The sequence below is a fragment of the Camelina sativa genome, chromosome 11 (assembly GCF_030686135.1).
Source record: "Camelina sativa cultivar CO46 ecotype springtype chromosome 11, ASM3068613v1".
NCBI classification, from domain to species: domain Eukaryota; kingdom Viridiplantae; phylum Streptophyta; class Magnoliopsida; order Brassicales; family Brassicaceae; genus Camelina; species Camelina sativa.
In genome coordinates, this window is record NC_141890.1 from 9,841,298 (window position 1) to 9,858,350 (window position 17,053).

The window sequence follows — 17,053 nt, forward strand, 5'->3', positions numbered from 1 at the left end:
CCTGTAAGTCTTCGCTTGTAGAAGGGGTCTCACGTAGGCTAGATACAATATTATACAAAACTGCTGATGTATTTTGAATTGATCAAATTACTCTTGTTTAATTTTATTTTTCTTTGTTTAATTTGACTTGATCAAGTAGTTTCTCAAAAATATATAAATCAGTGTAGAGTAAAACAATTATTATCAACATGATTACAAAAACATATGTGAATGTCTTTTATAAATATCCGGGATATCACAGAATTACATTGAATTCGGAAGGTCAAACTGAAATAAATTATAAGAAAAGACTTGCAACCAAACCAAATAGACCCATTGATGCAGCAATCATGTTCGTTGATCCTCCGTTGGCGTCTCCTCCTTTACCACGCAAAATAAAAATCAATTAATTACCATAATATTACAATAAATTTTGTTTCAAATTGCATGCATTAAAAATCCATCGATTTTACAATCTCATCTTCCCTTTGTAGTCGATTCTAATAAATTTTTGAATGAACTTTTGACATATTTCTTTTTCTTTGTCAGCAACTTTTGACATATTTCGTACGTACATTTTGCAATTTGGCACAAAATCAAAACTGTTTTTTTAATAGATGTACACAACGTAAGGATTTTATGAATTACGGCATTATTTAATTTCTTTTCATCAATAATTATGAAAACATAGTATAGTAGTTGCATTTAACATAATGCTATGATAATCGTGTTCTTAACGTACGAATTGATATGCATAACTTCAAAATTTAATAAAATATTAACAGGCATATATATATATATATATATATTATATAACCATCTATCTTAAACCAAAAAATCATGCGAAATCGGTGGCGACGGTAGATATTTATCTTTGCTCGATTGAAAACATAATATAGTTTGAACTTTGAACAATACTAGATGACAAGCCATGAAAAAACAGAGACTAAAGTACGTACCTTTACAGGCATATTTCTCGAAAACGCCACAGGCCTCGTGGACTAGGTCGTAGCGAGCTTGGGTGATGCTGGCGTTGGAAGAATGTGCAAGGAAGTTGTCGCAGAGACAAGTCACTTGCGTTTTGCCCGCCGATTTGAGTTCAGTGCAGCATTCTTCAGATGGCTTCAAATCCAAATTTACGTAGCAAAGTTCGATGATGTGTGGGAGATCCGCCAACGCACACACAGGATTCAGCTTTGGCATTGGCGGCATAGACTGTGCATCAGCGATCGTAACCGCTAGAAACAACACCACTGTCGCAACCGCAGCCGCTGCCTTAACTTTGTTTGTGTAAGCCATGATCGCCGGCAAAAACAAAGGTTTAATATTTTTCGATTTGTTTTTGATTGACTAGTGATTAGCTCCTTTTTTTTTCTGTGTTGTATGTGACTTCTCCAAAGTACATTATCATATATTTATAGAGTTATGAACTTATTTTGATAAAATAACATATTAACATGAGTCGTGTTATTTTGGCTTCACAATGTTGACCAAATGTGTACGACTTTCTTATATGGCATTTGATTTGTTGATTTGTTCGGAGAATATATATTATTTTATTTTATTTTTAAAGTAGGGAAATGGAACTAAATTTCGGGTATGGCTTTTGTGTATTAAAACGTGAGAACCACTTCTTTTGTACAACTTTATGCAAAACAAGAAAAAAGTGCCATTCTATTTCATGGAAAATGTAAATAATAATTTCCTTTTTCCTATATTAGTCCATTCGAATTTAACTTTTGTTCGTTAGTGGGTTATTAATTTTGGAAGATTGTTAAAGCAAGAGAGGTGGAAACTATATATGCCTAATCTTTTTAAGTGTACGTTAGAACGTATGGCACTTCTTATACGAAATTCAGTTATAAGATAAAAAAATAGGAAAAAGGTCAAAAACTTACAATAGTGAATTAGATTTGGTCTTTAAAACAAACAAAAGATAGCTCTAAAAGAGTTAAGTATAATAATAGTTTTTCTTTAATAAAAGCCCTAATTTTAATTTTGGTAAAAAAGCTTAAAAGCTCTATAAGTTTTATATATTTGATTTAGTCTGTCTTGATAATTTACACCACTAAGAAAAAGAATTATTCCTCCTCTTTGACTTTCTCAGAATCGTTAAGTTTCTTCCAAGTTACTTGTTGCTCTGAAGTTTCAATGGCAAGGCAGAATTTTTTGTACTAACTTGATTATATTTTTAATTTAGTCACTACTTGATAAGTTACTCCATTAAAATACAGTTTTTCTGGTTGAAATTAAAATACAGTTCCTTGACTTTCTTAGAAATTAGAATCATTCAGTTTTAGTCATTGTTCTTTAACAGCTTTCCTGAACGTTTCAATGGCAGAGTACTAATTTTTGTATTTAATTGATTAAGAACCGCAAAGAAAGAAGTGAAAATACACTAGATTGAACCAAATTTGGGTAAAAATAACTCAATTGCCATACTATACTATCTCATTATTAGATTGACACAATATTTATGTAAAAAGACCAAAAACACAAAAAAAAAATAATTAAGTTTTTTTATTAGAAAAAACGAAAATTTGAAGAAAAAAAAAGAATAAAACAAAAAAAGAAAAGAAAAATATAGTGTATAAAATAATAAGTTAAAATATGATTTTTAAAATTTTTTATTTGAAAATATGTTTATAAAAATATTATGTATTAAAATATGATTTTTTGAAAAAAAATTCGAAAACATGTTTTATAAAACTATAATGAAATAAAATATGATTAAAAATATTATTTAAAAAATATATCTGTGTTGATGTTTAAAATATAATTTTCTTCAAATCTCTAAAAAAAGAATATGATAAAAAATCTGATATATAAAATTATGATTTGTCAAAAAAAAGATGTATAAAATATGACTTAAAACATATATCTATGTTAATGTATAAGAATATGATATATAAATAGAAAATAGAGAAACAATTAATGATTTTAATGGCGAATATGACAACTAATCTAAACAAATTTGGTAACAAACATCAGATTTTTGGAAGCCAAAAATAAAACTGTTATAACAAAAAAATAAATCTGTCATAACATAAAATAAATTTGTTGTCACTATAATTACATCTAATAAATCTGTTATCAAACAACAGATTTTTTTAAGCCAAAAACAATGCTGTCATAACATAAACAAATCTGCCATAACATATGGTTTTAACGTAGGTCTCTTTACAATTTTAATAAACTTTAACAAAACTGTTATCAAACGACAAATTTTTAGTTAAATTAAAAAATATGTTGTAATATGAAATAAATCTGTTATCACTAGACGTCAAACTAGTAATTATTTTTTCATAAAAAAATCTATCACAATACGACAGATTTTTAGCGAAAAAATAAATCTGTAACAACTGTAAAAAATAAATCTACCACATATTATAACCAATCTGCCATATATTATGAAAGTTTGTGGTGTCTTTATAAATAAGTCTGCCGTTAAAATAAATGTGTCACTAATTATAAATTTGTCGTAACTATCTTCAAATAAATCTGTCAATCAAAATAAATCTGTCGGACATGCACAAATAAATCTGTCGTGCAAAAACAAATCTGTCGTAAATAAACAAATCTGTCACAACTAGTCCGACAGACTTTTGAAAATATATATATATATTTTTTAAATGCTGGTATTTTTTTAAAGGGTAAATTTGACTTTTTATTTTTTCCGCAAAAAAATATATTTTAGGCATAAAAATAGCTCAACTAACCCTCATATTTTATGAGTTAATTAAGTAATTAATCTCTTAATTTGGGTCAGTTTAGTTTTTTTCCCAAAGAAAGAAAGATTCAGATGCAAGGGAAAAAATAAAAAGTATTATCTCTAATTAAGTTCATGCTTAGGAGCAAATGAGAGTTATTCATTCGCAGAATTTGAAAGACAAAGGGCGTTTCGTTCGTTTGCTGCATTTAGTTCAAAATATAATAAAACGCTAGAGAGAGGGGTCGAACCTCTGACCTTGTGGTTAACAGCCACACGCTCTAACCAACTGAGCTACTCCAGCTTGATGTTAATAGTAACGAATTAGTTTAATTTAAACATTTAACTCTTTAATTTATGAACCACATTCATTTAGGGAGCTACAGATCATTAAGACTTAAATCTTAAAATTTTATTTCGTATATTTATTAAATCTACAAAATATGTTAACAAATCCGAAATTTGAACCACATTTTTTTATTACCTCACATTGAACCTTGGACTAATCTATTCACCATCAATAATAATTCCCTTGTGTAACTTTAACTGGTTACTAACTAAAACCAACATCAACAATATTGTGCCTTATATGCTTTTCCAAGACACGAATATATGGAGTTTGGGTTAACATTTTATTCCGAAGTTCGATTTTTTCAGCATGTTAGATAACTTTCAAAATCATAAGGTTTATAACTAGAGATAACCCCATGTCATAATGTTTACTAACTAAAACCAACATCAACAATATTGTACCTATTATATGCTTTTCCAAGACGAATATATGGAGTTTGGAGTAACATTTTATTCCGAACTTCGATTTTTTTCAACATGTTAGATAACTTTCAAAATCATAAGATTCATAACTAGAGATAATCAGATAACCCCATGTCACAAAATAAATCTTGACCTACCCATGTTGATATGAGATTTTTATGATACGTGATAGGTACCAATGTATGTACCATACAAATCACTTGTCTGAAAGAAACAAAACAACAAATAACATAAATCCAGATTATACTGTGGATACGACAAACTGATAAAATAAAAATTATTATCTCATTTGCAAATCTGTGTTTGAATAACATAGAAATTGTATGGGTAATGCGTATAACCTATCAACTTTGATATTCACACAAACTTGACATTTGACTCTTTGGTAATAAAAGAAGAAGCTAAAACTGTAAAAATAAAAGAGGTAAAAATTAGAGAATCTTAAAAGTTCTCTTCCGTCGGGAGTGATCCCATGCGGCGATCCTCATCTGAACCTTTTCAAAATCCGATACACGACAAGGTATCATAATCCGACCCGGTTGCTCAAACCCGTAAACCCGCTCCGCCTGCTCCAGCAACTCTCCGAACAGAGGATGGTTAAAGTAAATCACCGGAACCACCACACGCCGCGTATCGTCGCCGGATTCCCCAACGTGAACCACTAAATGTCCTTTAGGAACCGCTGGCGTCTTCGGCTCGTCACCTAACCGGGTCAGACCCGGTTTCATTCCTCCTCCGCACAGTCTATTAGCTCCACGACGGAGACACCGCTGTGCTAAAGAGTAGATTTTTGTAACCGGGTTAAGAATCCCGGTTAGGCATTGGCGTTTCCCGGTTTGGTTTCTTCTACTTCGGATTATCCATTTGAAGATCTTGACGAATCTGTGTCCGATCTTGAAACCTCGGAGCCTCTTCATAGTTGTTTAGTAGATTCCGAAAAAGAAAAACAGAGACTTACAAAAAAAGATGCAACCTTTTGAATAATTATGAAATGGGTTTGTTAAAAACTGCGTTTTGAGAATTGGAGAAGATGATCTGATCGAAAATTTCGAAACTTTGGATTCTGCTATATGTCTCTCTGATCTGTGTTCTGTGTTACAGTTTAAGATGAAGAAGAAGAGTGATTTGATTCTGAGAACAGAGAGAGCAAAGCAACCTCTTTTTATAGCATCTGAGGTGTGACCGTTGAATGGTTAATATGTGTGTCCGTGCGGTGTATACATGTGCATGATGTATTGTTTTCCAAATGTAACATGTCACTAATACAAAAAAAAAATTTTGTTTTTAAATGTAAATTCATAGCAATTTCTTTTAGTTCATTGTCGTTTTTGGAATTATTTTATTCATTGTATTAAAAGATTTTTACTTGTTCGTATCACGAGATGATTATGTTTATCGATTCTTCCATTGATGTTTTTATGCCACGAGGCTACTTTGTGTCAAGACCAAACTCTTAATTCAAGATTTGTCAAATGGTTGAATAAAATAACATGTTCTTCACGGTTTTATTCATAATTTGAGAACAAAAATTTGTCATTACGAAGATGTTGGAAAAAATAACGTAAGGGAGATGTCCGTATATGTTTCAATCTATATATGGCCAAGAACTCTTATGTCCGTATAGTACTCATAAAAAGTAAATTAATAAACTAACTGTTAAACTTAAGATTTTTTTGTGACCATATCTTTAAGTGTGGTGTCTTTCGTTGGTGAATAGTCATACTTTGCTTAGCGTTTCCAAGGTCAACCCTCCAATTAATGAGCAAAGGGTTTTCAAAGTCAATCGCAAGTACATTCGTAGTTTCGTACGATAATATGCAAAGTTGACCTAAAGGTTTCGTTGTAGTTTTTTTTTTTTTGGTCACCTTAGAATTTAAATGCAAGCTAATAGCTATGTCTTAGAGACCATATGTCCGTATATGTTTCAATCTATATATGGCCAAGAACTCTTATTTTCCGATCGAAGGCATCTGGCATGATATATATGTTCACCAGTCCTTACGCAACATAATAAAACAGTAGCTAGTCAAACTTTATGATCATTACACAAGTGAGTAAAAGTAATGCTTCTTGTTGTAATTTCATCTATATATCCAATTGTACTTTATTGTTATTATTATATGTATTAATCATTTATATGGTCAATATGTCGTTTAGTGTACATGCACATATGGGTTTGTCTATCAGTCTACTATGTATATAGACTAATTAAGTCTTAGTCCAAATTTAATAATATGAATTTAATAAGATTGAACTCGATTCATATTATATAAAGGATAACATAAACGGCCATGTTTAAAGATATAGCCCAGATAATGGATATCAAATGGAAACCTTCTACACAGATTTTAAATTATTTCAGTTTTTAAATATAAAACATATATAATCGGATAATGAAGAAGACAAAAGCCAAGCATGTGTGTTGGAGAGACATGGAGTTGGGATTTGGTCGGCAGTCGGCACGGCGCGTGCGATCTGTGTAACATGTTTCGGTTCACAGAAAGTGCCTTCTTTTTTCTTTCAATTTCTCTCTTCGTATCAAAATATTTCAAAATTATTAAATGTGTATATATATATATGAATAAGACATGTTTTTGACACCCGTCTGAGATTTTTTTTTTCGTTTGTGTGGACAAAATTGAAAATTCCACTAGGTACAGAACTTATCGGGCAAATTCTTTTATTGATAAGCATTATAAAAGGTTAACCAAATTATAATTTATAAATTTGATTTTGGAACAGAAGTGTTTAAACATATTTACCACCATTTTAGAAGAAGTGAAGAACCAAATTATGTATTGCACGAATATTAAAAATGAAAGAAAAGAAGTATTTTGTTCGGCCAAAAGAAAATGGAAAGAAAGAAATTGGGAGGCTTTATGGAAGGGAAGGATTGAAAGTAACAAATTTATGTACTTTTGTGTACCTAATTTTGAAGCATTCGGTACAATACATCCGTGATGGATTTATTCTTTCCAAATCTGTTTTGTAATATATTTATGACAATGTCATATCAGCTAACATGGAGAAGGTGGTTTTTATTTACTTCTATTGGTTAAATCATAGTTGAGTTGTTACTTGTTGCAGGATACTTAAAAGTTGGAAAGTTGAGAAAACCTCGTCGATTATGAACTAAAGCATGCGATTAATTTGATAATATTTTTGCAAACTCAATGCTTACTATCGTAAGAAATTTACGTGACTGTGTATTAACCAGTTCAAAAAAGCTTCACATGATACGTAATAATTGCAAGCCTTCACTATAATAACTGAAGATGCAACTTTTGATGATAATTTGGAGTTTTTAATTTAGAACATGACTTAATTAATTGTGAAACAAATACATCGCATCAGCTAATTAGTCGTGCTAATAAATTAATTAATTAGTAGTACTAAATAGACCACATGAATCCTCTCGAGCCGACCGAGAAAGGATTCAAATAACGACAGATTTTAATATGTAGTTTTGTATACAGGGAACATTGCAAGAATAAAACTTATACATCAGTTCTTTATAAATTCTTGAGATGTACTTAATTGTAATGATGTAAACAGGTTTTTAATAAAAATCTAGTGATGGTGGATTTTAAATGAAAAAAAATAAAATAAAAAATGCAATTGGTTTAACGTTTAGTTAAGCATTTGTGTTATGGAACACAATTTTTAAAGACTGCATTTGATATCGCCTTCGAATCGAACTCCAATATTAGATGTTGCGTATTTAATCCCGACAAGTCACTATTTTATGATCGAACAGAGTGTCTACTTAAGTGAATAGAAATAGCAACTGAAATGGTCTTGAGCGTGTGGTTTGGTGACGAGATTGATCAGAATGTTCGTTTATATGCCTAGGGGTTAAAGATTAATAAGCTGGCTTGAGTGAATGTGAAACGGCTCGAAAAAGATTCGACAATATGGCAATCAACACTAACTGCTGAACAATTTGGACAGAACAAAAATACTAACATCGAAAGACTAAGGTAAGTAAAACGTCAGATATATGTTTGGGGACTTTGACCAAAAAAAAATATGTTTGGGGACAAGAAGTCAATCTTATCTATTAAAATAAAAAATCGAGATGCAATTTTTTTTAAACTTTGTTAACTTGTTGTTAATCCACCAATCACGGATCTCAATGTTTTTGCTGCTAAATCTCTAACCATGTTCTTATCCTTTTGACCTTTTCTGAATAGAATCCAACAGCAAACTAGTTAATAAATTATCATCGCTTACTATTCGTATAGTAAGATTCGCTTATGTCATATTTTTTTTAGTTTATGGACCTTTCAAGTTATGTATAGTTGAAGTTGAACTATCCACTTACCTGATTTGGGGAATAAAACAAATAATAACATCTCTACCAATTAAACGACAATGAAAATATAATGATTTATAAAATAAAATTTTGTCATGGCAACATTAGATATATATTCCATGTTATTTTTATTTACACATTAGATAATACTAATATATACTCCTAAAGTCATTATCATGAAATTGCTTCACTCCAACAAGTAGAAATAACAAAAACATAACAAGTATTTTAAACATTTTAAATTTCTCAATATGCACTACCATTTTCATAAATTAGGATAGGAACTTAAATTTCTCAATACGCAATTAAACTCGTATGGTTTTGGGAGGTTGTTTTAATTCTGGACCATTAGATCATCTCTATCTCTTATATTAAGAGCATCTCCGACAAGCCCTCAAACCCTCAATACTGGAGATTTCAATTCCAACAAGGGTTAAATAGTGAACCTTCAAATTTGAATATGCATTATTGAAACCCTCAAAATCTTTCACATATTTCATTTTAGTCTTTATCACTTTTAAATTTTACAACTATTTCTACTAAATTCAATTGTTTGAAATATATCTACATAAATTCAAATAAGTTAATTAAATTTGAAATTATTGATATATGAATGATATACCATTTAGAAACAAATTTTATACAACAATAAAATTAAGCATAAATGTTTTAAAACAGACTAATTAATCATATATGGAAGCATTATAAAAATAATTATATTGAGTAATGTAATATTTTTGCATGTAATTTTATTTTATAATTTTTTAAAATTATATATTATTTTGTATTAACATATAAGGTTTTGTATTTATTAATATGGTTTGATTAATTTTTAATTGTATGTTTTATATTTATATATGAAAGCTTTATCATTATAACTAATAGTTGGTAATATTGTGGACTATAATGTAAAATAGGAAAATTATAAAAAAGGAATTTGAGGGTGTATCATTGGAGTAATTGACTCTTACGCTACTGAGGTATGGGCTTCTTTGGCAAAAGGAATTTTTAGAACACAATATTCGACTGATTGGGTTGCTCTACTTGACTCCATCTCAAGTGATCAACATAGTCGTGTCGAGATTTTTCTTCGTTGTAGTCTTTTCCAGATAGTCGTTTATACCATTTGGCGTGAGCGGAATGGACGGAGGCATGGTGAGGCGGCTCACACTGCACCTCAGCTCATTGGTTGGGTTGATAAGCATATCAAGGACCAGCTAACTGCAATCGGGAAGATGGGAGATCGCCGTTATGAGGAAGCATACCAACTATGGTTGCAGTCCCGACAATAGCTCATTTGCTATAGTTCTATATTTCTAATCTTCTGTCTAATTTTTAGTTTCAAAAACATAAAGCAAACGCTGCACCAATTGTAACAAAGTACATTTTCTTTTGAATATAATTTTACATTAAATTCAAAAAAAAAATTAACTTTCAAACCTTTATTTTGAAGGTGTAGTCCTTTTAAAATGAATGTATTGTTGGAGATGTCTTCAAATTAAAAAAATATTAGATAAAGAAAAATAATAATTAAATTGTTTTAGTGTCTTAAAACCTTATGTTTTAAATGTCTTCGTGAAGAAAATCACTAGCCAAACGCACCTGCAGAAGATCTAACTCAGCAGTCGGAATGCAAAAACATCAAACATATCTTGTTGAATTTTAGTCAGTAACTAAAAAAAAAAAAAACCATGGAAATGAGTAAGTATGGTGGTGCAAAGAGAGATAAACTCCTTGGCTAAATCCACAGATATACACATTTTTCAGATTTATTCTTCCTGCAATATCCTTATATAGAACAACATGAACATTCTTGACCGCTTTAAGCAAATCCTATATAAGCGGTGTTGTTCAGTCCTTTCTTCTAATTCCTATAAATTTTAGATTGACGAGAAAACCAAAGATTGTGTACTTCAAAGGGGACTTGGAAGTTGGTTTGTGGTTTGTTCCAAGAAAGAGAGTTATCAGGTGGAATCAGATTCCCTAAACTTCATATTGTCATCACATATTTTACAAGGATCATAAGTTTTACTTCTTTATTAGTTCTAAAATCTTCGATTCTTAAGGAGACAATAGTCCACAAGAAACCTTTCAATGTATTTTCGTGGAAAGAATACAGTTAGTGGACATTTTGCCATAAAACTTGTAGCCACATGCGTAAGCGTAACTAGGGATATGTCCTCATGTGCTCATTCTTAGCCTTCAATAGAATATGAAAGACAAGAGCTGAGTTTAGTAAACGGCTAATAAGACTAAGACATAATGAGGATTTAACAACTGGAGCTTCTAAATATGAAAAATGTACCTTGCTTATGCGGTCCTCAGCCATGTTTATGAGCAAATATAACAAAGGACAGGACAGCAGAAGTGGGAAACAAAAGAAAGATAAAATCGTGTAAGGCTTCTCTCATCTTATGTTTCAGGGAAAACCATGAAAATGTGCTTGTACTAAATAACTAACCCTACTTAAATCTATGAAAGCAAAATTAATCACAAACAATTCCACCAAATATCATAAAAGCTTTTTTTTTGATAAAAGAGATGTTATCATTCCATTCAAACAGAAAATAACATACAAAACAAGGAAAGTTTAAAGTACAACACATGGTAGACTAATCCAAAGCATAGAGCAGTAAAAATACAAAGATAGATAGGAGCATTCAATGTGAAGAGCTTGAGAGCTGTGAACCACATGCTAGGAAGCCATATGGAACTTGTGAGGTCAAGACAAACCGATGCAGACTCCATGAGCAAGGCAAAGGAGTAGGAAGCCACTGTCTTGAAACTTCGAAGACTGGGCAGAGATGAACCTGGCAAAGCTGAGTTGCCAAAGGGTTGAGCAGGGGTGTTGTGGCTCTGATAACCGGTTACTACAAAGGTAGTTGCTGGTACAAGGTTGCTAGAGCATGATTTAATGAGGTTGTGGTAACCACTCCTTGGAGTGAGGGTCATAATGCCACTAGTCTTCAAGCTAATATGAAAGGACTTCAAGAAGTAGTTGGTTAGTGGTTTAAAGACCTTTGATGTTAAGCAAGATATAGGTAGAAAGTTGGTGAAGCATCAGTAACCCCCACTCCGTAGAGGTGGGATCATAATGTAAAGCTTCATCAAGATGTCTTCATAAGTGGGATCATCCCTAGGGTATCTGATTAACATGGTTTCCAAAAGGCTTCTATGTGGTTCTAACAACAATGGTAGTTTAAGGTTACCCTACTTAAATCCCTCAAATCTAAAATTACCAAAATTTCGCAATTTTTTTAAATCATTATTTAAAATATATATATATATATATATATATATATATATAATCTCCCATATAACAATAATAAACACTGTTTTTTTTCTTCCCTTTAAAATCTCACTAATTAATCACAAACAATTCCACCAAATAATATAAAAACTCACCCAACTTAAATCTCTCAAATCTAAAATTACGAATTTTTTTTTTTTGAAAGTCGTTATACATATCAATACATCCCCTAAAAATATTTAGAATATTTACTGATTTATCAAGTTGTTTAAGAGATTTTGGAATATTTACTTTTATTAGTACAAAGTATCTATTTTCTCATTGTAACTATACGATTATTAAAGAGACATATAAAGAAAGTATAGAGGAGGCTCGTCTTGAGATCGATCGATGAGCAACACACATAATAAAGAGTTTCTCCCCAAATCGTTTTATACATCCACAATATTTTGGTTCAACATTGAAGATCCTCTCATATCCGGATCGGTAGAGGAGGATTTATCAATGGCGGAATATGTGGTTGTTGGCATTGATGGTTTTTGTATCCTTCTCGCCGTCATGATGATTCTCCGCTACTTGGTCTCAGGGATCATTCGATCTTCTCCAACTCCAGATGCCAGTAGGGCTCGGAGTGCTAATTTTGTCCCTCCTACATCCAGCAACGAGGTATGCTCTCTGGGATTTTGCCCCTTTCGTGTTTCTCTCAGTAAAGTTTGTAACTTTCTACTTCGTAATAACGGACTTGTGTGTGGGTGATTAGTGTTTTAAACTTTTCTCTGCCTTCCTGTATGAGCTAGTATTTTCTTTCTTCTCTCTCATCTGATTTGTTCTTTGATACTTGCATGAAAAATTGGGTTTGTCAAGCCTAGTTTAGGTCCTTGAGAGATTTGCTAGTTAATATGAGCTTTTTTTTTATGACAATTTGAAAACGTGCCATTGCACTAAAAGGTTCTGGCTTCTGGGGATTGGGTTATGACCTGACCTTTATCGAACGGCCTGTCGTGTGAGCAATGATTGTGTAGAATCATCTGTCTTTGAAATTTTCATCCTTTAAACTGTCTCCTTGTTTTGCTCTAGACAAGATTTGCAATGTACAAGATTATTACCAGCTCTACCGTTAGTTAGCTAGTGTACTGTTCAAATAATTTTATTACTCAGTGACAAGTGTTATTGATTGTGGCAGGAAAATGGATTGATGCATGTTCCCAGGGGCCATCCTCAAGCCCAGATGTTTTCTGATCCTAGCATGGCCATGGATATGATGAAGACAAACCTTTCACTGATTTTACAGCAGGTAAAAATTATAGCCAAAATATCAATCCCGCTATCTCTGAGGTTCAGGTCAATGGTACAGAACACAATCGACCTGAGCACTGTCGATGTTAGCAACCATTCACCGTCTGTATCTAGTTACACCACCACACATGTTCCAGAGGCAATACTGACAGAGATTCTAGCGAGGTTACCCTTGAGAAGCATTTTCAGATTCAAATCAGTGTGCAGAACATGGAAATCGGCACTGGAATCTGTGTATTTTCGCAATCTCTTTGTGTCTCTGCACCAAAACACCTCTTCCTCTTGGTCGCTACTGTATCCACGAAGAGAATTCATTGACTTCCATGGATGCCAGACATGGGGTCTTCCAAAGTCTCTAGGTTCTTATATCCAGGATATTGAAATAAGCGGTAGATTTGGCTATGTGGCTTCTTCCAACGGATTGGTTTTGATGGACGGATATGATGGCATTTCCTATGTGGGTAATCCACTTTTACAACAGTGGGTTGTAATCCCTTCCCCTCCATATCTACTTGTAACTTTGTTGTCTGGTTTGGTGACGCGTGTGGACGAAGATGGTGTTGTTTTGAGCTTCAAAGTGATTAGGACTGCTGCAATGACACCTAGCCAAGATGGATCCTCAACTTGTTTGTGTTTTTGTGTGTATTCGTCTGAGACAGGCATCTGGACTTGCAAGAAACTCCATTGCCCCCATTACTTCACATGCGTCAGTAATCCTATGAATCTGCATGGGGTGCTTTATTTATCTCCTTCAGGTTTTGATGTACTTGATGTGCCCCCCGGAGCACTTATAGCTCATGATTTCTATGGTGAGTCCAATCTATGTCGGGTTATACCTCTCCCCGATCATAATTTGAATCACAACCGAGACTTCAAAAGAGCCTTGACTACATCCACTGGATTTGTCATGTATATCAAAACATTAGCTCACAATGTTTTGAAGGTTTGGAGGTTGTTGAACAACGATGATGATTCAGCCTGGCAACTTGTGTGGGAGATCTGCCTCCCGATTATTTGTATTGATGATGATATCAGTTATTATGCACCCTTGGCCATGCATCCGTTTGATTGCAATATTGTCTATATATGGAGTCAACAGAACCGTTATGTGGTGTCATGTAACTTGCAGACGCAAAACTACAACATCCTCACTGTCCATTCTGTTAATGATGATTTTCAAAATTGTTTCGTGAACCAGTCTATGTGTGAGAAGCACATGGATGATATTTTTGAACCATATTTAGATGGCCAGTATGGAGTTCACGTCACTACTTTCCAATCTGTGCTCCCAAGGTGGATGGGATCGATGCCTTGTCCTTCCCAAGTTGAGATGGTAGATACAATTTCACTACTTTCTTACTTCAAAACTGAGGAGGAGGAATAGAGAGCTAGATAGGTGTTTATGTCTTTGTGTGTGTGTTTATCTCTTTCTCATCTCTAATTTATTAGAAATAAATGAAAAATCATTATTTATGGGCTGTGTTATGTATATAATGTATGATATAAGATGATTAATGTTTAGTATTGGTAATATTCCATTAATAATACCAACTACTTTTTTCTATTACCTAAAAGACCAATTTATCTTTTCTAACCTTTAACAGATGTTACTATGTTTCAAGTTATGGTGAATGATCTGGAGACATGAAGATAGAGAATCCCTGGAGCTATGCTTTAGATAATGTTGTGTACCGCATGCTCCATTAAGCTCTCAAATTTTGAGACTCCTCGATGAAATAGCTTCGGATATAAAATAATGGGTTGCCCACACGAGTTTGTACTTCCTCATGTTTCTCATTTTCTCTTTTCTTTAAATGCTTGCAGGAGCTTCTTGCCTGTGAAAAGCAGTTCGGTTCACATTAAGGTCAAATCTAGGTCAAGAGATGCCAATCAAAATAGCAGATATCCTTTTGTTTGAAGGATGTTTAATTATGTCACTGAGGATATGCATATAAAGAGAGCAAGAATCTTAATATGGAAAGCAAGGGTGACAGGGACATCTGGAACTGAACATCTAACTGAGTGCATTTGTTTTCTGTCAGAAGCAAGCAACCTCTATATTGGTTTGGTATATGTCTTAGACTCCTAGTACCTTAAGAATTAACAGCTCATTAGTTGCTTGTATATTTTGTGACCAAATTTCGTATGTATGAAAAGCAAGGTGAGGTACATCATGGGCCAAATAAGAAGGGTACTCCATCTTCTCACATGTTACCTATTGCGTATTGCTTGAGAGCTTTCTGTACCCAGGAAGCTGAGCCAAAAACACAAAGGTGCAAATGCGTATTGCATAGCTTCTAATCATTGACAGTTTATCTTTCAGTTGCTGAATTGTGTTTCACTGTTCAATTTATAATTTCTTGAAACATTTTGTCTCGTCCCTTTTGTGCTTTTGAAGGTTATTCTTGGAGGTGGGACGGAAAACTTTAAAGGAAAAGCATGTGTTGCTCAGCTTTCTTTAAGAAATGGTTGCTATGTAGGTAGAGATAGATAGTTGTAAAACTCCTACCTCTGCTGCGTGCCTCTAATATATTTTGAAAAGTGGCACGAATTGGCCTTAAACGGATACATGACGCAGCAACCAAACTAGGGAACCTAATCATTCTTGTGTTAGATTCCGAGGTTCAGGTTCGTCAATTATATCACTTTCCTACACATGTGTTAGAAAGTTTGACTATCATTGAGGAAGTTCTCCTTGGTTTATCTATTGCCATTCTTGGATGAAAAACATAGATCTTACCCGTTTCTTAATTCTTGCATGAGATAAAAAATATTGGGTTCGATGAATATGAAATTTGAAGCTATTGGATTTCAGGTTCATCTGATGTTTATAAGCTGTTGATGCAAATTTAACTAACTTGCTGATTTTGATTAGATGCTTCCTTCCCTCTTATTGATCCGCTAGTACATTTTACTTGTTGAATCCCGGTGGTGATCTCACCGATACACAAGACAAGTTTGAGAGTTGGTTCAGAGATCAAAAGTTCAAGGTAAAGCATACTTTATACTAAACCTTGTTATGATGCTTTGTTTTCCAACTTCCATAATTTGTGTATACTTTCAGGGAAATAGAACCAAGTGCAATAGAGTTGACAGAAGCATTAAAAAAATCATGCTCTCTCTTTCTTTTCTTTGGTCATGGAAGAGGTATGATTCCTCTTGCACTTTGGATTCTTAACCGTTTAATCGTTAACCTTATATATACCTAGGCGTGAAATAGAGAAGCTAGATAATAACTGTTCCGCAACTTTCTTAATGGGATGCAGTAGTGGTTCTCTATGGCTAAAAGGCTGTTACATCCCAGAAGGGATACCACTCTCTTATCTCCTAGGTGGATCTCCAGCCATTAATTTTGGCGACTCCATGGGACGTAACAGACCGAGACATTATATATATTGAGATCGGTTTGGGATAGCTTTGTTGGAAGCATGGTTGCAGGAGAGGTCAGATTCTTCATCAGAGGGTGGTTGTAGCCAGTGTGAGTCATTAGCTAATGAACTTGCAGCCATGAGTCTAAAAGGAAACAACAACACCACCAAGAAGAGGTCAAGGAAACGGTCCAAGTTGGCCACAATGAAGATTGATTTTAAGAGTGTAAAAAATTTTGATTGTGTTATTTTGAAGTTTAGCTTTATTGGGATCACCCCAAAACTGATTTTTTTGGAACTCTTTGACCTGAAAATCTTGCAAAGCAATTATTTATTTATTAATTTTATTTTCAGTAAGAAGA

The 17,053-nt window shown here is 33.0% G+C and overlaps 2 protein-coding genes, 1 non-coding gene and 1 pseudogene across 3 annotated transcripts; 1 reads left to right on the top strand and 3 right to left on the bottom strand.

Annotated features, from left to right (window-relative positions):
* Window positions 1-136: 136 nt before the first annotated feature.
* Window positions 137-1,461, bottom strand: LOC104722782 (non-specific lipid transfer protein GPI-anchored 33). The gene is made up of 2 exons (XM_010441006.2): window positions 939-1,461; window positions 137-360 (listed from the first exon to the last, which is right to left on the bottom strand). The coding sequence occupies exons 1-2, from the start codon at window positions 1,276-1,278 to the stop codon at window positions 278-280; spliced, it is 423 nt and encodes a 140-aa protein (XP_010439308.1). The 5' UTR covers window positions 1,279-1,461; the 3' UTR covers window positions 137-277.
* Window positions 1,462-3,918: 2,457 nt separating this feature from the next.
* Window positions 3,919-3,992, bottom strand: TRNAN-GUU (transfer RNA asparagine (anticodon GUU)). The gene has a single exon. It is a non-coding gene; the product is annotated as a tRNA-Asn (tRNA).
* A 736-nt stretch (window positions 3,993-4,728) lies between these two features.
* On the bottom strand, window positions 4,729-5,651 carry LOC104722783 (auxin-responsive protein SAUR36). The gene has a single exon (XM_010441007.3). The coding sequence runs from the start codon at window positions 5,377-5,379 to the stop codon at window positions 4,894-4,896; it is 486 nt and encodes a 161-aa protein (XP_010439309.1). The 5' UTR covers window positions 5,380-5,651; the 3' UTR covers window positions 4,729-4,893.
* A 6,880-nt stretch (window positions 5,652-12,531) lies between these two features.
* Window positions 12,532-14,707, top strand: LOC104727831 (putative F-box/kelch-repeat protein At4g22430 pseudogene; annotated as a pseudogene).
* The last annotated feature ends 2,346 nt before the right edge of the window (window positions 14,708-17,053 follow it).